Below are 19,521 nucleotides of genomic sequence, written 5' to 3'. Positions count from 1 at the left end.
GATTGTTGCATCTTTCATCTGAATGAGGTTTGCAAAAAATCCATCCCGAAACGAACCAATGTACAAATGTGGAACAGAAAGTAAGCCACAGAAATTCCCTCAAAAAATCTGCCTTGTGCACATACCCTAACCCTTTTCTATGTGTAGACCTTGGGGGTCTCTGGGGGGTGCACAGTCCTCATGCTGTGGTTAATATACAGCACAATAGCATAGTCTTGGGAACTTAGAAACATTGAGTACATGGCTCTAGAATAGAAAAGAGGAGGCTGTATAGGACCTCATCTCCTTCCCATATCTCAGCTGGCCCCTCGGCATGGAGGAATGTGGGGGAGGGCGGTCGTGATGGGACATGTCCTCACACGGTGTCTGTCGGGAGATGTTGTGACTACTCTGCTCCACAAATGCAGCAAATTCCTTTTAGCAGCCGGGTGAATTCATCCCATAGTATCGGCTGAGACCCCCCAAGTGGAGTGTGCAGCCCCTCGAGTAGGACATTTTGAGGATATCGTCTCCCATCCTACAAGGACCCTGCACTGAGGGAGACGAGGAGTCTTTACTATAGATTCTACCATCGCCATATCCTGAAATTACACAGCCGCAGTCCCCGGACTGAAAGGGACATTGCTTAATACTCGCAGGAAAAGGACAACCTGAAACGTGAAATGCACCAACTGCATTAAGAGCTGCACACTTTACACTAAATCTGGCAACTTTGTATCTTCTAAAGATAAAATGTGAATCTACGTCTGTTATGAGCAAACAGATTGCGGATAGAATTTGCACAATTTTCCAATCCTAAATCTGTTTGATCTTTATGGGCCCATCCAGGCTCATTCTGCCCAATTCCAGCAAAAAAGTTGTGAAAGTTGTAAAATATGGGGCAAATATGACCCAAAACGCTCGCTTATAGTGTATGAAATCGTTTACCCGAGTGAAAAAAAAATCTTGTAAAATTGTGTAATCTAAAGGGAGACTGATCGCTCGTTCCTGGATTAGGCCGATAAATAGGAGGAGAGGAAATTAAAGTCCTAAATTGTGCTACGGTGTCACCAATGGGTCAGTAGCAGCTGGAGCGAGAACAGATTGTGAATATGGAGTTCGCTTACATTTCCTTTGTGCTGTGTCAGCGGGAATGGTTGTACATTAATTGGTAATAATTAGTATCATTGATTATCGTTTGCATCGTTCATCATCTCGGTCATTATCTGCTCATCTAAACGAACCTTAAGGCACGGACTGGGCCGACGCACCCGCTGCTCTTTGGATGCTTTTCGGCTAATATCCCGGTCACTTGTGTCACTTGCAGGACGCTGGAGTTTCTCATGCGACACCTTTCCCGACTGGCAACCTACTGCTCCATCACCAACATGCACACCAAGAACCTGGCCATCGTCTGGGCACCAAACCTGCTCCGGTATGGGACCGTTATTTCCCGGTATGGTACATGCAGGATGGTTATGGACTCTCCCTTGTCTTTTACCTTCTGTCTTCTCCTTGCTATCCTTTCTACACATATCTGACGTGTCCTGGCTCGTGGTAGCGGTCTCTGTGGCTAGTAGCACCGTCGGCCGGGTCTGCAGCAGCAGCGGCGGCGGCGCACGTCACACTACTGAGGCTGCTGATCCATAACAATTAACATCTGTGTTGTTCCTCTAAATGATGAGGGAAGTGGTTATGGGCAGGGATGACAACGATTACTGCCGAGAAGCGACCTCACCGCAGCTCCAGCCAAACAACACAGTAATTAGATCTCGGCTTCCTGTGGTGTTGGGAGCAGTTCTTTTGGTTTTCTTGAACATTAATCTTTAGTAATGAATTATATAAGGGTTGGCAGGTGATGCAAGGATGGCACAGATGAGATGGGGCAATGCCACACACAGATCTTTTTCTATAAATCTTCACCCGCAGGACAGTCTGTGGATCTCACTTGCTGTCTAGATTCTCCGTTTATATCTATTTTATTTTTTAGATCGAAGCAGATTGAGTCGGCGTGTTTCAGTGGGACGGCCGCCTTCATGGAGGTGCGGATCCAGTCTGTGGTTGTGGAGTTCATCCTGAACCATGTGGAAGTTCTGTTCAGCCCCAAGCTGAGCTCCGTGATCCGCGATGGAGCAGGTGAGTATCGCCCGGCCCTGTGATCGCCCGGCCCTGTGATCGCCCGGCCCTGTGATCGCCCGGCCCTGTGATCGCCCGTGTCCTCGCGTGGATCTGTAATAGGGAAACGCTTAGCAGATTCTGTAGGAAATACGCTGCTGCTTTTTAGCTCCGTTTTATGGTGGTACGGCAATGATCAGTGGCTCCAGCTGAGTTGTCCACAGGAGTTGGGCTAGTCCAGCCCCAATCCTCCAATCAAAGATTCAGGCTGCTCTTTTTTTCCCCGTGCTTTACACTGCAGCTCTGCTTGCTCATGCTGCCACTTCTGTTCATGTTTACCGTAACATGTCACTTCCTTACCTATCAAAATAAAGCTGTGAAGGACAAAAAAAATCTTTTGCTGAAAACTTGATATTTGGTTCCCTCACAAAATAGGTACCCAACACCCGAGGCTGACGCTGAGCATCTCTGCTGTATGTTGCACCGTGCGGACTTCTCCACAGGAGATTCACCCCGGGATTATCTGAACTCTACTTTTCCTCTCTTTATTAGGCCACACTTCTCTGTCGCGGCCAAAGTCTCTCCTTGTGTCTTCACCGTCCACAAAGCTGCTCAGCCTTGAAGAAGCCCAGGCCCGGACACAGGCGCAAATAAACTCTCCAGTTGTGGCAGACAGTAAATACATAGAAGTGGGCGAAGGACCGGCTGCTCTGCAGGGGAGGTTCCACACAGTCATTGATTTTCCATCAGAGAGGTGAGAACACCGGGTGGGCCGGGACCCATGTGTAGTGCCCCACCTAGTGGTAACAAGAGGAGCCAGCTGCCGATGCTCTGCACAAAGTAGTCTGCAACTTGTGGCCTGTTACAAAAACTACAGCACCCAGCATGCTCAGCTCGTGCCCAGACTGCTCATTCCCAGACTGCTCATTCCCAGACTGCTCATTCCCAGACTGCTCATTCCCAGACTGCTCATTCCCAGACTGCTCATTCCCAGACTGCTCATGCCCAGCTAGCTCATGCCCAACTAGCTCATGCTCAGCTAATGCCCAGCTAGCTCATTCCCAGCTAGCTCATGCTCAGCTCATGCCCAGCTAGCTCATTCCCAGCTACCTCATGCCCAGCTAGCTCATGCCCAGCTCATTCCCAGCTAGCTCGTGCCCAGCTAGCTCATGCCCAGCTCGTGCCCAGCTAGCTCATGCCCAACTAGCTCATGCTCAGCTAATGCCCAGCTAGCTCATTCCCAGCTAGCTCATGCTCAGCTCATGCCCAGCTAGCTCATTCCCAGCTACCTCATGCCCAGCTAGCTCATGCCCAGCTCATTCCCAGCTAGCTCGTGCCCAGCTAGCTCATGCCCAGCTCGTGCCCAGCTAGCTCATTCCCAGCTACCTCATGCCCAGCTAGCTCATGCCCAGCTCATTCCCAGCTAGCTCATTCCCAGCTAGCTCATGCCCAGCTCGTGCCCAGCTAGCTCATGCCCAGCTCGTGCCCAGCTGATGCTGGAGCTTTCTCAACAGGCCACAAGTCACTTCACTATTCGTTCATGGAGCAGGATTGTCCGGACAGGCTTTGTCAATCATTCCTCCATCCATACCTAGATTATTACATTTTCCATAGCAGTGTCAGAAATAAAAGCTTCCATTGAGCTCCGTGGTTGTCATGAAATGTGAACGTCTCATTTGTGTAACATTAATCGTCTATTTACCTTATCTGCAAGAAAAAGGCCGCCCCCCAAGATGAAGAAATCTCCGGTGGGCAGCTGGCGCTCCTTCTTCAACCTAGGGAGGTCATCATCATCATCTTCAATGTCTAAAAGGAAGCTAACTCGGAACCCCAGTGAACCCTCCGAGATGAAGGCCATGGCGTTAGCGGGTGAGGAGCGGGCACTCGTGGCGTTTGATGTGATGGGACGACTCACTGATCAGTTTTATGGAGTGTGGATTTTCATTTCTGCAGGTGGCAGAGGGGACACCGGGACCATGCGGTCGGCTAAAAGTGAGGAGTCGCTGAGCTCGCTGCACGCTGCTGATGGTACGTCACCCCTGACACCTCCGTACTCCCAGCATACAGAATACTTAGAGTTAAAGGGTATTGTGCTCTATACAGTGGACATTAGTGGGGGGTCAGGAGAGGAGCCGCAGGTCGCACGTCCTGCTGCCTGATTTAAAGCCCCTGGCTTTAACCAAGGGGTCACATCGGGCGGGGGGTTTAGCTTTTACAGCCAACAAGGTTTTATTTACCGAAAACCAAGAGAAAAAAATGAAGTGGATGGGCCAGGGATTGACCGTCCTGCTCCGGCTTAGGACCTGGTAGTGACGGAGTAAATGACGCCATTGTTTGGTCTGACCCCAGTTGCTTCTTTATCTTGCAGTGGAGTCCAAGCTTTTCCGACCTCGGCGCCCGCGCTCCAGTAGTGACGCTCTTTCTGCTTCGTATAACGGGGATTTACTGGAAAGCTGTAATCGCTGCAATTCCTACGATAACCTGCCTCATGATCCAGACAGCGATGGGGATGAAGGATTGATCCATGTGCCCACCATGCTCTCCACACGATCTCACGAAGACGAGGATCTCAGCCCACCCGATATTGGGGTGGCCAGTTTAGATTTTGACCCAATGTCTTTTCAGTGCAGCCCACTAAAACTAGACAGTGAAGGTCTGGACCCTCACAGTATTTTCCTCCTGGAGTCCTCACTGATCAGCAGCAAAGAGCAGGCACAATGTGGACCTCAACCCTCCGCCAGTTTTGAGCCTATGTCCCCATACCAGGAGCGGATCACTAGTCCCTTCCTAACACCGGACCGTAGCCCCAGCGCGGCAGACAAGAGTCCAAAATCCTCGTCTTTTGCAGAAAAGGTGGTGCAAGCCTTCTCACCAAAAGTGGGCCGAAAAGCAATCAGATCTCCACCATTAACTATTTCAGAACCAGTCACTGTCTCACTGCCTAGCCGAGTTTCAGAAATGATTGAAAGCATGCAGGGAAGCGGTGGAGCGGCCCCGTCTCTCGTATGGTGCAAGGATAGCCTTTCTAGAGACCTGGCGACTATTCCAGCTGTTTCATGTAGGTCTTTGGACTTGGGCGCTGCCGACTTGTTTATATCTACGGCTGCAGAATCGGCCCAGACTGTGGACTGTGTCATAACTTCTCAGTGGAACGGCCCTGGATATGAGACAGAAGACCCTGCAGGGAATGTTTCACCAGGAATCCCCCCCGCGGCCTGCAGCACCGAGCCCTCCTTCACCGACGGCTGCATCCAGGAGCTCAGCGCCAGCCACCGAGCCGGAGCTTCTCCGAAGGAGAACACCGAACTATCAGCAGCAGAGAACATGTGTGTCCCGGCTCTGCCTACACCCCCAGGTATGTAGTAATCCACACACCAAACCTGCCGAACCACTCTGTGCATGATTAGTGTATTATGTAACTGTGTTATTAGGACGCAGATATAGACGAGGAACCTTCTGTACCTTGTGTGAGAGCGGAAACTGACAAATTACACTGCGCCATGCAATCCACATCATGTAAACTGATTAAGGGCAAATTAGGTTCACAATGAGGGGACAAACCTTGCACCGTCCCAAGGAGCGAGCTTACAGAGCAGCGGCTCGCTAGCGCCCCCTCTGTCACTCTGGAGGTTTAGTATAAGGAGATCTTCAGTTCCCCATTATATTATTATTGCCCCAAACGTCTCAGTGAATCAAGTTTAATTTTAAAGAAGCCGTTGTTTTAAATTTTATATTAATTATTTTTTATTTTAATCAGTAGTACAAATGAAGATCAGCAACTTTGTAATAAATCTTATCAGAGGAATTTTCTTTTTCTTTCTGGACTGATCCTTCAATCTCATTTCAGGCGTAAAATCTGTGTTCATTGAATGCAGATTTCGGCTTTGCGGTAGGTGCACACAATGTCTTATTCAGGCAGTTTCCATGCAAAAAAAAAAGTGGGTAAAAGATACTAAAGAGGATTGTGAAGACCCGGGGTCTACCGTGGGCGTAATACTACTCAGACAACACGGAGTGAGGGTAAAACAGCACGGCAATACTTTACTGAAGCACAAGGCGGCCAATAAACACACAGAACAGTCCCAGCAAATACCCAAGATGATGGAACATCACACAGTCTCACCCTTCCTTCTCCGCCCGCCTGGGATAGAACAGCTGTGACTTTGGGACTTCCAGGGCCGACTACCTCAACCAGTGGCCCCCCGCTTCTGGCGGGCCCCCACAGAGAGGAGGTAGCAGCAAGCTTAGGAAGCTGACAGTCCATTGAGGTACAAGGCCAGGAGACCCGAGGGTCCCACCCTGGCTTCTCCGAACATATCCATGGAACCAGGTGACTGGATGGTCCCAACCTAGCTTTCTCTGAGCTTATCGATGGGTTCCAGGTGACCAGAGGGTCCCAACCTGGCTGCCCCAAACATCCATGGAGCCATGTGACCGGATGGTGCCAACCTGGCTTCTCCGATCATATCCATGGGACCAGATGATCGGAGGGTCCCAACCTGGCTTCCCCAAACATCTTCATGGGGCCAGGCAACCGGATGGTCCCAACCTGGTTTCCCCAAACATATCCATGGGGCCAGGCAACCGGATGGTCCCAACCTGGTTTCCCCAAACATATCCATGGGGCCTGGTGACCGGATGGTCCCAACCTGGCTTCCCTAAATATTTTCATGGGGCCAGGTGACCGGATGGTCCCAACCTGGCTTCCCCAAACATTTTCATGGGACCACGTGACTGGATGGTCCCAACCTGGTTTCCCCAAACATATCCATGGGGCCAGGTGACCGGATGGTGCCAACCTGGCTTTCCCAAACATATCCATAGGGCCAGGTGACTGGATGGTGCCAACCTGGCTTTCCCAAACATCTTCATGGGGCCAGGTGACCGGATGGTCCCAACCTGGTTTCCCCAAACATCTTCATGGGGTCAGGTGACCGGATGGCTCCAACCTGGTTTCCCCAAACATATCCATGGGGCCAGGTGACTGGATGGTGCCAACCTGGCTTCCCCAAACATATCCATGGGACCAGGTGACCGGATGGTGCCAACCTGGCTTCCCCAAACCTCTTCATGGGGCCAGGTGACCGGATGGTGCCAACCTGGCTTCCCCAAACATATCCATGGGACCAGGTGACCGGATGGTGCCAACCTGGCTTCCCCAAACATCTTCATGGGGCCAGGTGACCGGATGGTCCCAACCTTGTTTCCCCAAACATATCCATGGGGCCAGGTGACCGGATGGTGACAACCTGACTTCTCTGAACATATCCAGGTGACCGGAGGGTCACAATCCTGGCTTCCCCAAACATCTGCATAGGCTCAGTGATGGTCATTGGAGCAGATCTGTATCACTTCAGTTGGGGCCGGGGTCTCCTGAGCGGACATCCTCTAAAGTCAAATCTGTATCCCTCTTGATGGAGCCATGTGTCCTAGCTGCTGTTCTGAAGAGTCTCTGCGATTCTCCTTGCAGCACGATAGAAATCCCTTTTTATACTTACATCTGTGACTCAGGTCATCATTCACAGGTCAGAAGGTGGCAGGGGCTCATGTCAATACCCCCGCCCTGACAAGGGCAGTACCCAAGTGTGGTTCTGGTTATATTATCCCAAGAAAAGACAGTTATCTCCCAACGTGTTTCTATCTCAGTGATGAGATGTCATGAGGGGAGAGAGGACCTATATATCTATATTTATACTCCGCGGTAAAGTGATTGGTCCAGGGGGAGGTTCTTCTAAGTGGAGCAAAACGATGTGTCCTGCTGTCTGGGGGAGTAAAGAGTTGTCAATAGCAACGTATGTAAATTCTCCGCCACCTGGGCATATTTAAAGAGAAACCAGATGTGTGGGCAGCATCCTGCAGCGTAGACCCAATATTGTGCAGAGGACTAAGGTAATAAGTTCAAATGCATGGTATATACTGTATATAGCCTGCAGGAACAAGGCCATATTAGAAACACAGATAGATTTGAAGAAATATGCTGGAAATTATAAGGGAAAATGAAGGAAAGGGACAAGGTGGTATAAATCTTATAGTTGGAGGGGCAAAAATTTGGACACATTAACCTATATGACTAGATAAAGCAGCCAAAGTTAAGCTGCTCGTTGGGTCCCTTGGGGATGGCTGTTTGTAGGTTCAATATCCACCTGGCTTCCCTTTATATCAAGATTTTATTCCTATCCCCTCATCTACTTCTTGGTTTAATCAAAGAAAATGGTTCTCGCACCCCCCACGCATTCAGCCGACATGTCTTGCAATTGATGTCACGATTACACATTGTAATCATCGCAGTTGACCTTGTACTTTTCTGAATCATTTTTTTGTTCTGATTTCACAATTGCATATAGTTTTTCTGTAGCAGGTATAGTTTCCACGGAGCAGCAGCATTATTATAAGATATAGGAAACAGTCATCTACATATCAGAAAAAAACGCTTGACCTTACAAAAAACCAAAATAATTTCACCTACAAAATAGAAACCAAAATATGAACAAAAATGACAAGTGCTCGACATTAGACCGTCGTTGATACGATTTTTCCGGGTTGTCCCTATATAACATCCAGCAGTAATCTGCCATCATTGAGTCATTCCACAAACCCTGGTAGCCGCGTTCCATTGCTTTAATGTCCCGGTGAAACCGCTCGCCTTGTTCATCGCTTACATCCCCAAGATTTGGAGGGAAGAAATCTAAATGTGAAAGCAAAAAGTGCGACATCCGAGACGCTGGTGCATTGAGCGGTTCCTCAACACCTTCAACATATCCTGGAGATTTATTTCTTCCTAAGAAGTTTTCACAGATCCACTTGAAGCTTTTCCAAGCTCTCGATTCCTTCTCATTTCGAATTCCTTCAAACACATCATCTCTCATAAGCTCTCTGATGTCAGGACCTTCCTTCAGTTTTGCTGGTGAAATGCTGGAGAATTTCTGTGAAATGTACTGGAACGCTGGTGAATTTGTCTTTGCTGTGGCTTTCACAAAGTTTTTAATCAATCCCAACTTTATATGAAGTGGAGGAAGAAAGATTTTTGTTGGAGAAACTAAAGGATTCTGCTGCACATTGTGTCTACCTGGAGCATAGATGTTCATGTCGAACATAACGCTCTACTGTATTTCTACTGTCCCATAAACACAAGAAGCAACAATATTTTGGGAAACCTCCTTGCATTCCCATTAGCGGACCAATCACTTTCCAATCTCCACTGATATTCCATTGATGATGCTTATATTGTATCGCATCCAAAACAACGGACAGATTTTCATACCTTTCCTTTAGATGAGTGAGCGATGGCTTCATCTTTCCATTGTGAAGCAGCGCTGCTTCCAAGCTTCTCTGGGATGAGTCAATAAACAAACGCCAATCTGCAACAAAGAGGCCATTCACATTGTTCCAGTACACCATTGCTCCATCAACCGTGAACAATTCTGTTACACTGTTATTTCTATTTCGGTAATATCACACTTTGACATCATCATGAAGAAGATTCTTCTGTTTCAGCCTAGATGTGAGAAGTTCAGCTTTATCTTTTGACAATGACAGCTCTCTGATGAGATGATTTACTCCATGTTGAGTAAAGCGTTCCGGCTGCTCGGCCGCTCCATCAGGTACATACTCCTCTGGATTGGGGGTCTCCATGCCTTCGCTAGTAGCTTCAGCTCCATATTCTACTTCAATTTCATCCAATCCCGACAACGGTGGTCCAGGAGCTGGCAAGGTATCATCATGTGGAAGTGGCCTAATCAGATTCAAGTTCAGGGTAATTCATCTGATCTTTGTAGAAAAGCCCTTCAGTTTGACAAAACAAAAGTATCAGTCATCACTATGATTTTTGGGTTCTCTCCAAATCATGGGAACGGCAAATGGCATAGCCACTTTCCTCCTATTCAACCAGTCACGAAGACCATTAGAACGACTTCAGCATATCACGAGGGGCACAGCTTTTGTCTTGATCACCAAGTGGACAGTTAAAGTACATGGGGTACATCCTTGTAATGTCATGAGTGATGGAACGTACTTGGCCTTTTGGTGTAAGAGAAGCACACACGGCAGAATGTCCTGATGATGGATACACTGTCCGGCATTTAAATCAAATCAAACAGTAAAGTTCAGTTCAATGGTGGAGACAAAGAAAAAACAATGTGATGAGCCGATATGGAGATATTTCCCCAGAGATGACAGAGGCGGCTTGTATATAGAGCTGATATTACTGGAGGTAATCTGGTAGATCACTATATACAGGTGTGAGGTCGACGGCTCGCTGGTAGATCACTATATACAGGTGGGAGGTCGATGGCTCGCTGGTAGATCACTATATACAGGTGTGAGTTCGACGGCTCGCTGGTAGATCACTATATACAGGTGGGAGGTCGACGGCTCGCTGGTAGATCACTATATACAGGTGTGAGGTCGACGGCTCGCTGGTAGATCACTATATACAGGTGTGAGGTCGACGGCTCACTGGTAGATCACTATATACAGGTGTGAGGTCGACGGCTCACTGGTAGATCACTATATACAGGTGTGAGGTCGACGGCTCACTGGTAGATCACTATATACAGGTGTGAGGTCGACGGCTCGCTGGTAGATCACTATATACAGGTGTGAGGTCGACGGTTCGCTGGTAGATCACTATATACAGGTGTGAGGTCGACGGCTCACTGGTAGATCACTATATACAGGTGTGAGGTAGACGGCTCGCTGGTAGATCACTATATACAGGTGTGAGGTCGACGGCTCGCTGGTAGATCACTATATACAGGTGTGAGGTCGACGGTCGCTGGTAGATCGCTATATACAGGTGGGAGGTAGACGGCTCGCTGGTAGATCACTATATACAGGTGTGAGGTCGACAGCTCGCTGGTAGATCACTATATACAGGTGTGAGGTCGACGGCTCGCTGGTAGATCACTATATACAGGTGTGAGGTCGACGGCTCGCTGGTATATCGCTATATACAGATGTGAGGTCAACGGTTCGCTGGTAGATCACTATATACAGGTGTGAGGTCGACGGCTCGCTGGTAGATCACTATATACAGGTGGGAGGTCGACGGCTCGCTGGTAGATCGCTATATACAGGTGTGAGGTCGACGGTTCGCTGGTAGATCACTATATACAGGTGTGAGGTCGACGGTCGCTGGTAGATCGCTATATACAGGTGGGAGGTAGACGGCTCGCTGGTAGATCACTATATACAGGTGTGAGGTCGACGGTTCGCTGGTAGATCACTATATACAGGTGTGAGGTCGACGGTCGCTGGTAGATCGCTATATACAGGTGGGAGGTAGACGGCTCGCTTTTAGATCACTATATACAGGTGTGAGGTCGACGGTTCGCTGGTAGATCGCTATATACAGGTGTGAGGTCGACGGCTCACTGGTAGATCACTATATACAGGTGTGAGGTCGACGGCTCGCTGGTAGATCGCTATATACAGGTGTGAGGTAGACGGCTCGCTGGTAGATCACTATATACAGGTGTGAGGTCGACGGCTCGCTGGTAGATCACTATATACAGGTGTGAGGTCGACGGCTCGCTGGTAGATCACTATATACAGGTGTGAGGTCGACGGCTCGCTGGTAGATCACTATATACAGGTGTGAGGTCGACGGCTCGCTGGTAGATCACTATATACAGGTGTGAGGTCGACGGCTCGCTGGTATATCGCTATATACAGATGTGAGGTCAACGGTTCGCTGGTAGATCACTATATACAGGTGTGAGGTCGACGGCTCGCTGGTAGATCACTATATACAGGTGGGAGGTCGACGGCTCGCTGGTAGATCGCTATATACAGGTGTGAGGTCGACGGTTCGCTGGTAGATCACTATATACAGGTGTGAGGTCGACGGTCGCTGGTAGATCGCTATATACAGGTGGGAGGTAGACGGCTCGCTGGTAGATCACTATATACAGGTGTGAGGTCGACGGTCGCTGGTAGATCGCTATATACAGGTGGGAGGTAGAAGGCTCGCTTTTAGATCACTATATACAGGTGTGAGGTCGACGGTTCGCTGGTAGATCGCTATATACAGGTGTGAGGTCGACGGCTCACTGGTAGATCACTATATACAGGTGTGAGGTCGACGGCTCGCTGGTAGATCGCTATATACAGGTGTGAGGTCGACAGCTCGCTGGTAGATCGCTATATACAGGTGTGAGGTAGACGGCTCGCTGGTAGATCACTATATACAGGTGTGAGGTCGACGGCTCACTGGTAGATCACTATATACAGGTGTGAGGTCGACGGCTCGCTGGTAGATCACTATATACAGGTGTGAGGTCGACGGCTCACTGGTAGATCACTATATACAGGTGTGAGGTCGACGGCTCGCTGGTAGATCACTATATACAGGTGTGAGGTAGACGGCTCGCTGGTAGATCACTATATACAGGTGTGAGGTCGACGGCTCGCTGGTAGATCGCTATATACAGGTGTGAGGTCGACGGCTCGCTGGTAGATCACTATATACAGGTGTGAGGTAGACGGCTCGCTGGTAGATCACTATATACAGGTGTGAGGTCGACGGCTCGCTGGTAGATCACTATATACAGGTGTGAGGTAGACGGCTCGCTGGTAGATCACTATATACAGGTGTGAGGTCGACGGCTCGCTGGTAGATCGCTATATACAGGTGTGAGGTCGACGGCTCGCTGGTAGATCACTATATACAGGTGTGAGGTCGACGGCTCGCTGGTAGATCGCTATATACAGGTGTGAGGTCGACGGCTCGGCCTATTCCTTACAGATGAACACTCTCAGACAGGCAGTTTCTCAGTGGGATATTGGCTGCTTTCAGGGTCTCTCTCTGTGGAGACCCCCACTCAGTTACCCCTCAGTGTAAGAGGCCTGTAGAGGCCGGCCTCCTGTCAGTCTCACACACCAGTCCTTGCTGCCGTCACCATCCTTTTCTGACTGACCCAGATCTTACCGCCTGATAACAGTTAGCTCCTCCCCATAACATGTGACTTTCCGAGAAGCAGTGATTGGCTGACTGCACTATCAATACTCCTCCCCATAACATGTGACTTTCCGAGAAGCAGTCATTGGCTGACTGCACTATCAATACTCCTCCCCATAACATGTGACTTTCCGAGAAGCAGTCATTGGCTGACTGCACTATCAATACTCCTCCCCATAACATGTGACTTTCCGAGAAGCAGTCATTGGCTGACTGCACTATCAATACTCCTCCCCATAAAACTCACTAAAAACTTTACTGATGTCGTCCCTGTAAGAAAATACACCATTAAGGACGACAAGCAAAGAAATGGGAATAACATAGAAAAGCCACATACACTGAAAATGTAGAAATAACGTAATAACAAAAGCGCTTCTATATCAGAAACTTTATGTGATAGAGCAAATCTAAGCAGATGTTTGGAATCCGCACAAACTCCATATAACAGACGTGTTCGCTTTGCTGATGATTTTCTTGTGTTCACCGGTGTTATTAGAGAGGTCTCCCATGTGTTATTGGTTTTCCTACAGATACAAGCCGCCTTATACATGACATTTTTAGTTCTGCGATTGATGAAGTCCCTAATTGTAAAGGACCCTCCAGCCACATTGCTCTTGGAAGGCTTCGTGGTTATATTGGGGTATGCCACGCACCCACGACATTTGATCCATCCCCTCCGGTTCTCAGGTAGCCCAGGTGTTGTGTTCAGAGAGTGGTGCAAAGTGGCGCTGCACTATTGTGTCCCCCGATGAATCGATTTTTTTTTCGGAGGGCCGCTGGCCCTATACTTTCTTTGAGGCCAGTATCCATGCTCAGGATTCCCCAATACTTCTCAGTGATGGCCCTAGCTTGTGGAGCCCCATTATCAAACATCGCTATCAATCTAACGGACTCTTTCCCTCCATTTTCCCGTTGGTGGAGAAAGTAGAGTCTCCCTTTTTTGTTTTAGACTGAACTGATAGATTTCCTGCGAGGCAATATCCGTATTGGATACTGAGGAAGGCCGATCACCTAGGTCTCGGGATTGTCACACAAAGTCATCCTTGTTTGAGCCGAAGGTGTCGGCCCTTAGAGAGTCCCCTCTTTTGTGGTGGAGGGCGGTGACTCTCCCAGCGAAGAAGGGAATTAGGTGATGTGGGCTTTAGAAAACTAGTATTGCTCAATGGGCCATCATTCTGCTTTGCAATTAATAAATGAAGGAATGGTAGTTGTACCTACCTGCAGAATCAGATCACGAGCAGAATCAGATCACGAGCAGAATCAGATCACGAGCAGAATCAGATCACGAGCAGAATCAGATCACGAGCAGAATCAGATCACGAGCAGAATCAGATCACGAGCAGAATCAGATCACGAGCAGAATCAGATCACGAGCAGAATCAGATCACCTGCAGAGACCGACCAACTGCAGAATCAGATCACCTGCAGCGTCAGATCACCTGCAGAGTCAGACCAACTGCAGAGTCAGACCAACTGCAGAGTCGGATCACCTGCAGAGTCGGATCACCTGCAGAGTCGGATCACCTGCAGAGTCGGATCACCTGCAGAGTCGGATCACCTGCAGAGTCGGATCACCTGCAGAGTCGGATCACCTGCAGAGTCGGATCACCTGCAGAGTCGGATCACCTGCAGAGTCGGATCACCTGCAGAGTCGGATCACCTGCAGAGTCGGATCACCTGCAGAGTCGGATCACCTGCAGAGTCGGATCACCTGCAGAGTCGGATCACCTGCAGAGTCGGATCACCTGCAGAGTCGGATCACCTGCAGAGTCGGATCACCTGCAGAGTCGGCTCACCTGCAGAGTCGGCTCACCTGCAGAGTCGGCTCACCTGCAGAGTCGGCTCACCTGCAGAGTCGGCTCACCTGCAGAGTCGGCTCACCTGCAGAGTCGGCTCACCTGCAGAGTCGGCTCACCTGCAGAGTCGGCTCACCTGCAGAGTCGGCTCACCTGCAGAGTCGGCTCACCTGCAGAGTCGGCTCACCTGCAGAGTCGGCTCACCTGCAGAGTCGGATCACCTGCAGAGTCGGATCACCTGCAGAGTCGGATCACCTGCACAGTCGGATCACCTGCACAGTCGGATCACCAGCAGATCTTTATTTTCACGGCACTTTTTTCCCACTCTTTTTCAGTATTATATGTTAAATGTATCATTCAAAACCACAACTATTCCCACAACAAGCCTCATACAGATGTGTCAAAAAACTGAAAGAAAAGAAGGAAAAACAAAATGTGGTCCGATTAGGAAGTGATTAAAGCAGTTTTCTGGTTTTAAAATAGTAAAAAAATAATCTTTGCATTATATTTGGCACAAGACTCCCCCCTCCCTTTTTTTTATTTAATGCTGATTTTTATAGTCTTTACTAATGGAATGGGGCTTATATTATAAAAATAATGTAAAGTGGTCTAAATACACCCCCATTGGTAAAGACCAGAAAAAGACGCCCATCTCTGGGATCTTATGGGGGGACGTCAAGGGAATCTGTCAGCAGGTTTCTGCTATGTAATCTGAAGACAGCAGGCGGTTTCCCATCACCTTGTGATGTCGGTCTACTACCACGCGAGGACTGCTCCTCTGGCTCCTGTTAGGTGATGTGCCGTAGAGATTTTTACCGGTTTTGAGACGTTAAACATTTTTTCTCTCCATTTCACAGAATTATCTGCCGTGGAGTCTCCACTGGATCATCTCCCCGTTACCAGCGGTTCCTTCATTCCTCCTCCACCCCCTCCCAAAAATGCTGCCCGCATGCTGGCGTTGGCTCTAGCAGAGTCTGCACAACAAGCTTCCAGTCAAAAGAGACCCCCGTACCTGCAGTTCATGGAGCTTCCATTGCCTCCCCCACCAGAAGAGGAGCCGCTGCCCGATCTCCCACCACAGAGCGTATTCCCTGCACTGACGCCGGCGGCACATGTATCTCCGGAGAGAAGTCCCATCTATTCTACAGTGACCACCCCCGTCACGTCGTCCTTCTCCATCAGCACCATCCAGTACAGTCCAGTGAGAAGTCACAACCCTCTGCCAGGAGAAAGCCCGTCTGCCGTCACCCCGGGACTCAGCCCCTCATCCCAGGTACAGGTGCTTACATCATTGGTTTTGGGTTGTAGTCACATTGTTTCGAGGATTCTGTGACAAGTCATTGCTGAAACCCCCCCAGCATATCACATATATTGTTTTGACGGCATTCATTATGGGGGTAAGGATGACTTGGCAGCATAGACTTTCCTGGTCAGGACAATTATGATGATGCCAAATTTGTATATTCATAAAGAAAAAAATAAAAAAGGGCACCGGTGTACGCGGGCATCGGCCAGTGTCCATGAATGTCGCAGCGATGGACAGTGGCATTTCAATGGTTAAACATGTTGGGCTATAGGTTGGTCTTAAATCTACCTTCAGCTTTATACCTATGGAGCGGCAGCGATTTGCGCCAGCTCTGGTCAGTGCTATTACAGGCAGACGCTGGGTTTGGTGCCGGCTCCGCTCCTTGCACCCACACCCGGTATGAAGACTTACGGCTTTTTCTGCGGATATAAACCCCTTTGTTTCATACATTTGGTTTTTTTTGTGTGTTCTAGGTCCCCGGATCCATTCCTCCGGAGGAGATGATGGTGCTTCCTGGCCCATGTGAAGTAAACACCACCCACCCCGTAGATTTGTGTTCTCCTCCACCATCCTTGGATAGACCCAGTTCAAGGCCTCTTTTTCACCAGCGCTCAGAGTCTTTTCCGTCCCATCCTACACATAGCACCGGACCACCAGCCCCACCAGTCAGGACCATGGAGAGTCGTCTGGCCACTGCCTTACACTCCAACTACAATGATGCCATCACAGCGAGCAATTACCACTCGTTCCTGAGCACCATCACGCTGCCGTCGTCTCTGGAGGATGCACTGCCCAGGCAAAATTATTCAGCGAACGTGAAGTGTGAGAGTCTGATGGAGCAAGGGGCCAACTACAGACATCCCCATCCTCCCCAGCCCAGGCCCGAAGAGAAGCTTGACATTGGGGATGGATACCACTACTCATATCACTCCTCCTCGAAGCCCGAGAACATGGAGCTCTCCTACAGAAATCCATATCCTCAAGTGGAACCAGAGAATCTTAATGAGGCATTTGATGCTTTTGTGCACCCTAAGCCATCTTTAGTCCCCAAGTCTTACAAGGCGGACAGTGCTCCACTACACATGCCAGCACAGCCGTATGTGTCCCGCTGCGAAACGCCCTCCTCTAATTCTACACTTTATGGCACCTACATCAATCAAGCCAAGCTCCCAGGACTGCAGCAGTCTCGCACAAGGAGTCGACCTGATTATATGTCATCCTTGAGTCCAAATCTACGTACCTACTCGGAAGAAGCGCCGCCATATCCTACAATAAGACGGGTCCAATCCTTGCATGTGCCTATGCAACCTCCACCACCTCCAATGCGTACAGTTCCTATCTCCAGAACCGAGGTCCCTCCTGATGATGAGGCCGCCGCGTACTGCCCACGCCCGGTCTACCAGTACAAAGCATGCCCACCCTTCAGTTCTTCCTCGGATTATCACGTCACCCAGCTGCAGCCTTACTTTGAGAATGGAAGGGTCCATTATCGATACAGTCCCTTCTCGGGCAGCACCACATATTACTCCGCAGATGGTACCTTCTATGATATGGACCCTTACAGCACATTACGCTTGCGGCAGTACCACCTCTATCCTAGTCGTGACTTTGCATCTTATACTACAAGACTGCAACCCAAGTCCACATATCGGTCACAGGCGTTGGGCCCATACCCCAGAGGAAGCCTGCGGGAGCACAATTTCATCAGCAGAGATGTCCCACCCGCATTACCCCCTGAACATCCTAGACCTATTCACATCTCCTGGGATATGGAGGACATGGACAGGTATAGATTACAGTCTTTGAGACGTGAGAACAGAACACGGCAGAGACCTAAGGGTCCTGTTATGTCTCAGTATGATAACGTTACCCCATCCTTAGGGGAGGATATAGCTGGACTGGATGTCATACATCTGAGAAGCAGGTCTGACCCGGGGAAAACGCCAGGACTTCTCAGCGTTGCTGAATCTAAAGATGTCCGCTATGCTGGAAGGGCAGAAGGTGATGAACGTCTAGCACATCCCCTCACGTCTTATGGAAATGGCTCCCAGGATAAACCATCCCTTCCCCAGAAGCAAAGTGGGGGGACTAGGAATCGTATACAGCAGGACTTTACCTCCGAGCATCGGCCTCTAGCGCAGCAGGATGCTGGACACAGACCGTCCTCTGATGGGCGTAACGGACCCCCATTCCCACCTGCTGAATACAGCTCCAAGACATTGCCACTGCCTTCTGAAACCCAATACAAGTCCTCAAACAGCAAATACAATGTGAATCCCCAGGAACCAATAAGGCTGAATCACAAGGAAATGAGACTGTCAGAGGACAAGGAGCGGTCACACAAAGACTGTTACAGAGAGGACGCTGCTCAGTATGTTAGCGCTCCCCCCAAACCAGAGAGGAGCCACAGCCTCAGGGGCCACAACCCAGAGCTTCTGGAGAGAGACCCTACCATCTTCTACCCCTATCAAACGCTCCATGGAAAGCTGCACGGCTCCATAAGTGCGCTGTCCCAGTACGATAATGTGGGCGATTACCATTCCATACCCCACCATCGATCAACGAGCCAATCTAACCCTAATGCCTTCCCCCTTGCTCATGGCCGGACCTATGCGACCGCACTGGGCCAGGGAGCTTTCCTCGCCGCAGAGTTGTCCCTGCAGAGGCCGGAAGCAAAAGTCCATGCGGAGTGAGGGACTAGCGGGAGGGTTCACGGGGGGAAGAGAACTTCATTCTTATTAGACAGAGCCCTGCTGGACAGCGGACTGTTTTTATTTTTGCAAATGACAAATTGAAAAAAAATTAAAAAAAAAAAAAAAAAAAAAAATTAAAAAAGAAAACCAAATCCTAGTAGAGACCCGATATTGTCAGTACACCCACAACGAGCAATACACACGGACACGACACGTCTGCTCTCCATCGTTACACCACCGCTTTATGTTGTAAACAGTGACGTCCTAATCCTGTACCGTTCGTCCCCATTGGTGTCCTTCCTAAATGTGAGGAGGAACGCAGAGGAATAAAGACCTGCTATTTAATCCATATTGGGTTTGTTGTGTATATGAAACATGACATTGATAATGATGCTCCTGACTCTGTGCTGCCCCCCATGTTATCTTGACGTGGCCTCCTTCCTCTTAGATTTTATTTTTCCCCTATGTAAAGGTTTAGTTATGAATGGTGGTCTCTGGATGGATATGGTTACCCCCTCTCATGCACGTGTACCCCAACATGTATTATACAGAGACTCTGCCCCAGAAAGGAATAAAGTAGCATGACCCTGTGACCGCTGACGATGGCGTCCCCTGTGACCAGGAGCGGCCATCAGTAGACACGAGCAGCCAGCCCCCTTCCCTGATCTTCCACAT

General features: G+C 49.4%; 1 protein-coding gene across 11 annotated transcripts in view; it reads left to right on the top strand.

Annotated features, from left to right (window-relative positions):
• The window catches only part of ARHGAP32 (Rho GTPase activating protein 32), a 394,160-nt gene extending 374,965 nt beyond the window's left edge, over positions 1-19,195 (top strand). For 10 of the 11 annotated variants that reach the window (XM_073657439.1, XM_073657436.1, XM_073657440.1 and 7 more), the window contains 8 exons: positions 1,307-1,414; positions 1,970-2,115; positions 2,647-2,848; positions 3,809-3,963; positions 4,048-4,122; positions 4,463-5,449; positions 15,705-16,120; positions 16,627-19,195. In XM_073657439.1, coding sequence (XP_073513540.1) covers positions 1,307-1,414; positions 1,970-2,115; positions 2,647-2,848; positions 3,809-3,963; positions 4,048-4,122; positions 4,463-5,449; positions 15,705-16,120; positions 16,627-18,846 — 4,309 coding nt within the window. In that variant the 3' untranslated portion in view covers positions 18,847-19,195. The remainder of the gene's footprint in view (positions 1-1,306; positions 1,415-1,969; positions 2,116-2,646; positions 2,849-3,808; positions 3,964-4,047; positions 4,123-4,462; positions 5,450-15,704; positions 16,121-16,626) is intronic. The other variant, XM_073657437.1, reaches the window with a different exon arrangement.
• The last annotated feature ends 326 nt before the right edge of the window (positions 19,196-19,521 follow it).

This window comes from Phyllobates terribilis, unplaced genomic scaffold, assembly GCF_046119375.1.
Source record: "Phyllobates terribilis strain yellow unplaced genomic scaffold, ASM4611937v1 Scaffold_12__6_contigs__length_324123572, whole genome shotgun sequence".
Lineage (NCBI taxonomy): Eukaryota > Metazoa > Chordata > Amphibia > Anura > Dendrobatidae > Phyllobates > Phyllobates terribilis.
Note: the sequence above shows the minus strand (reverse complement) of the source record. Positions and strands in the feature narration are given on the sequence as shown.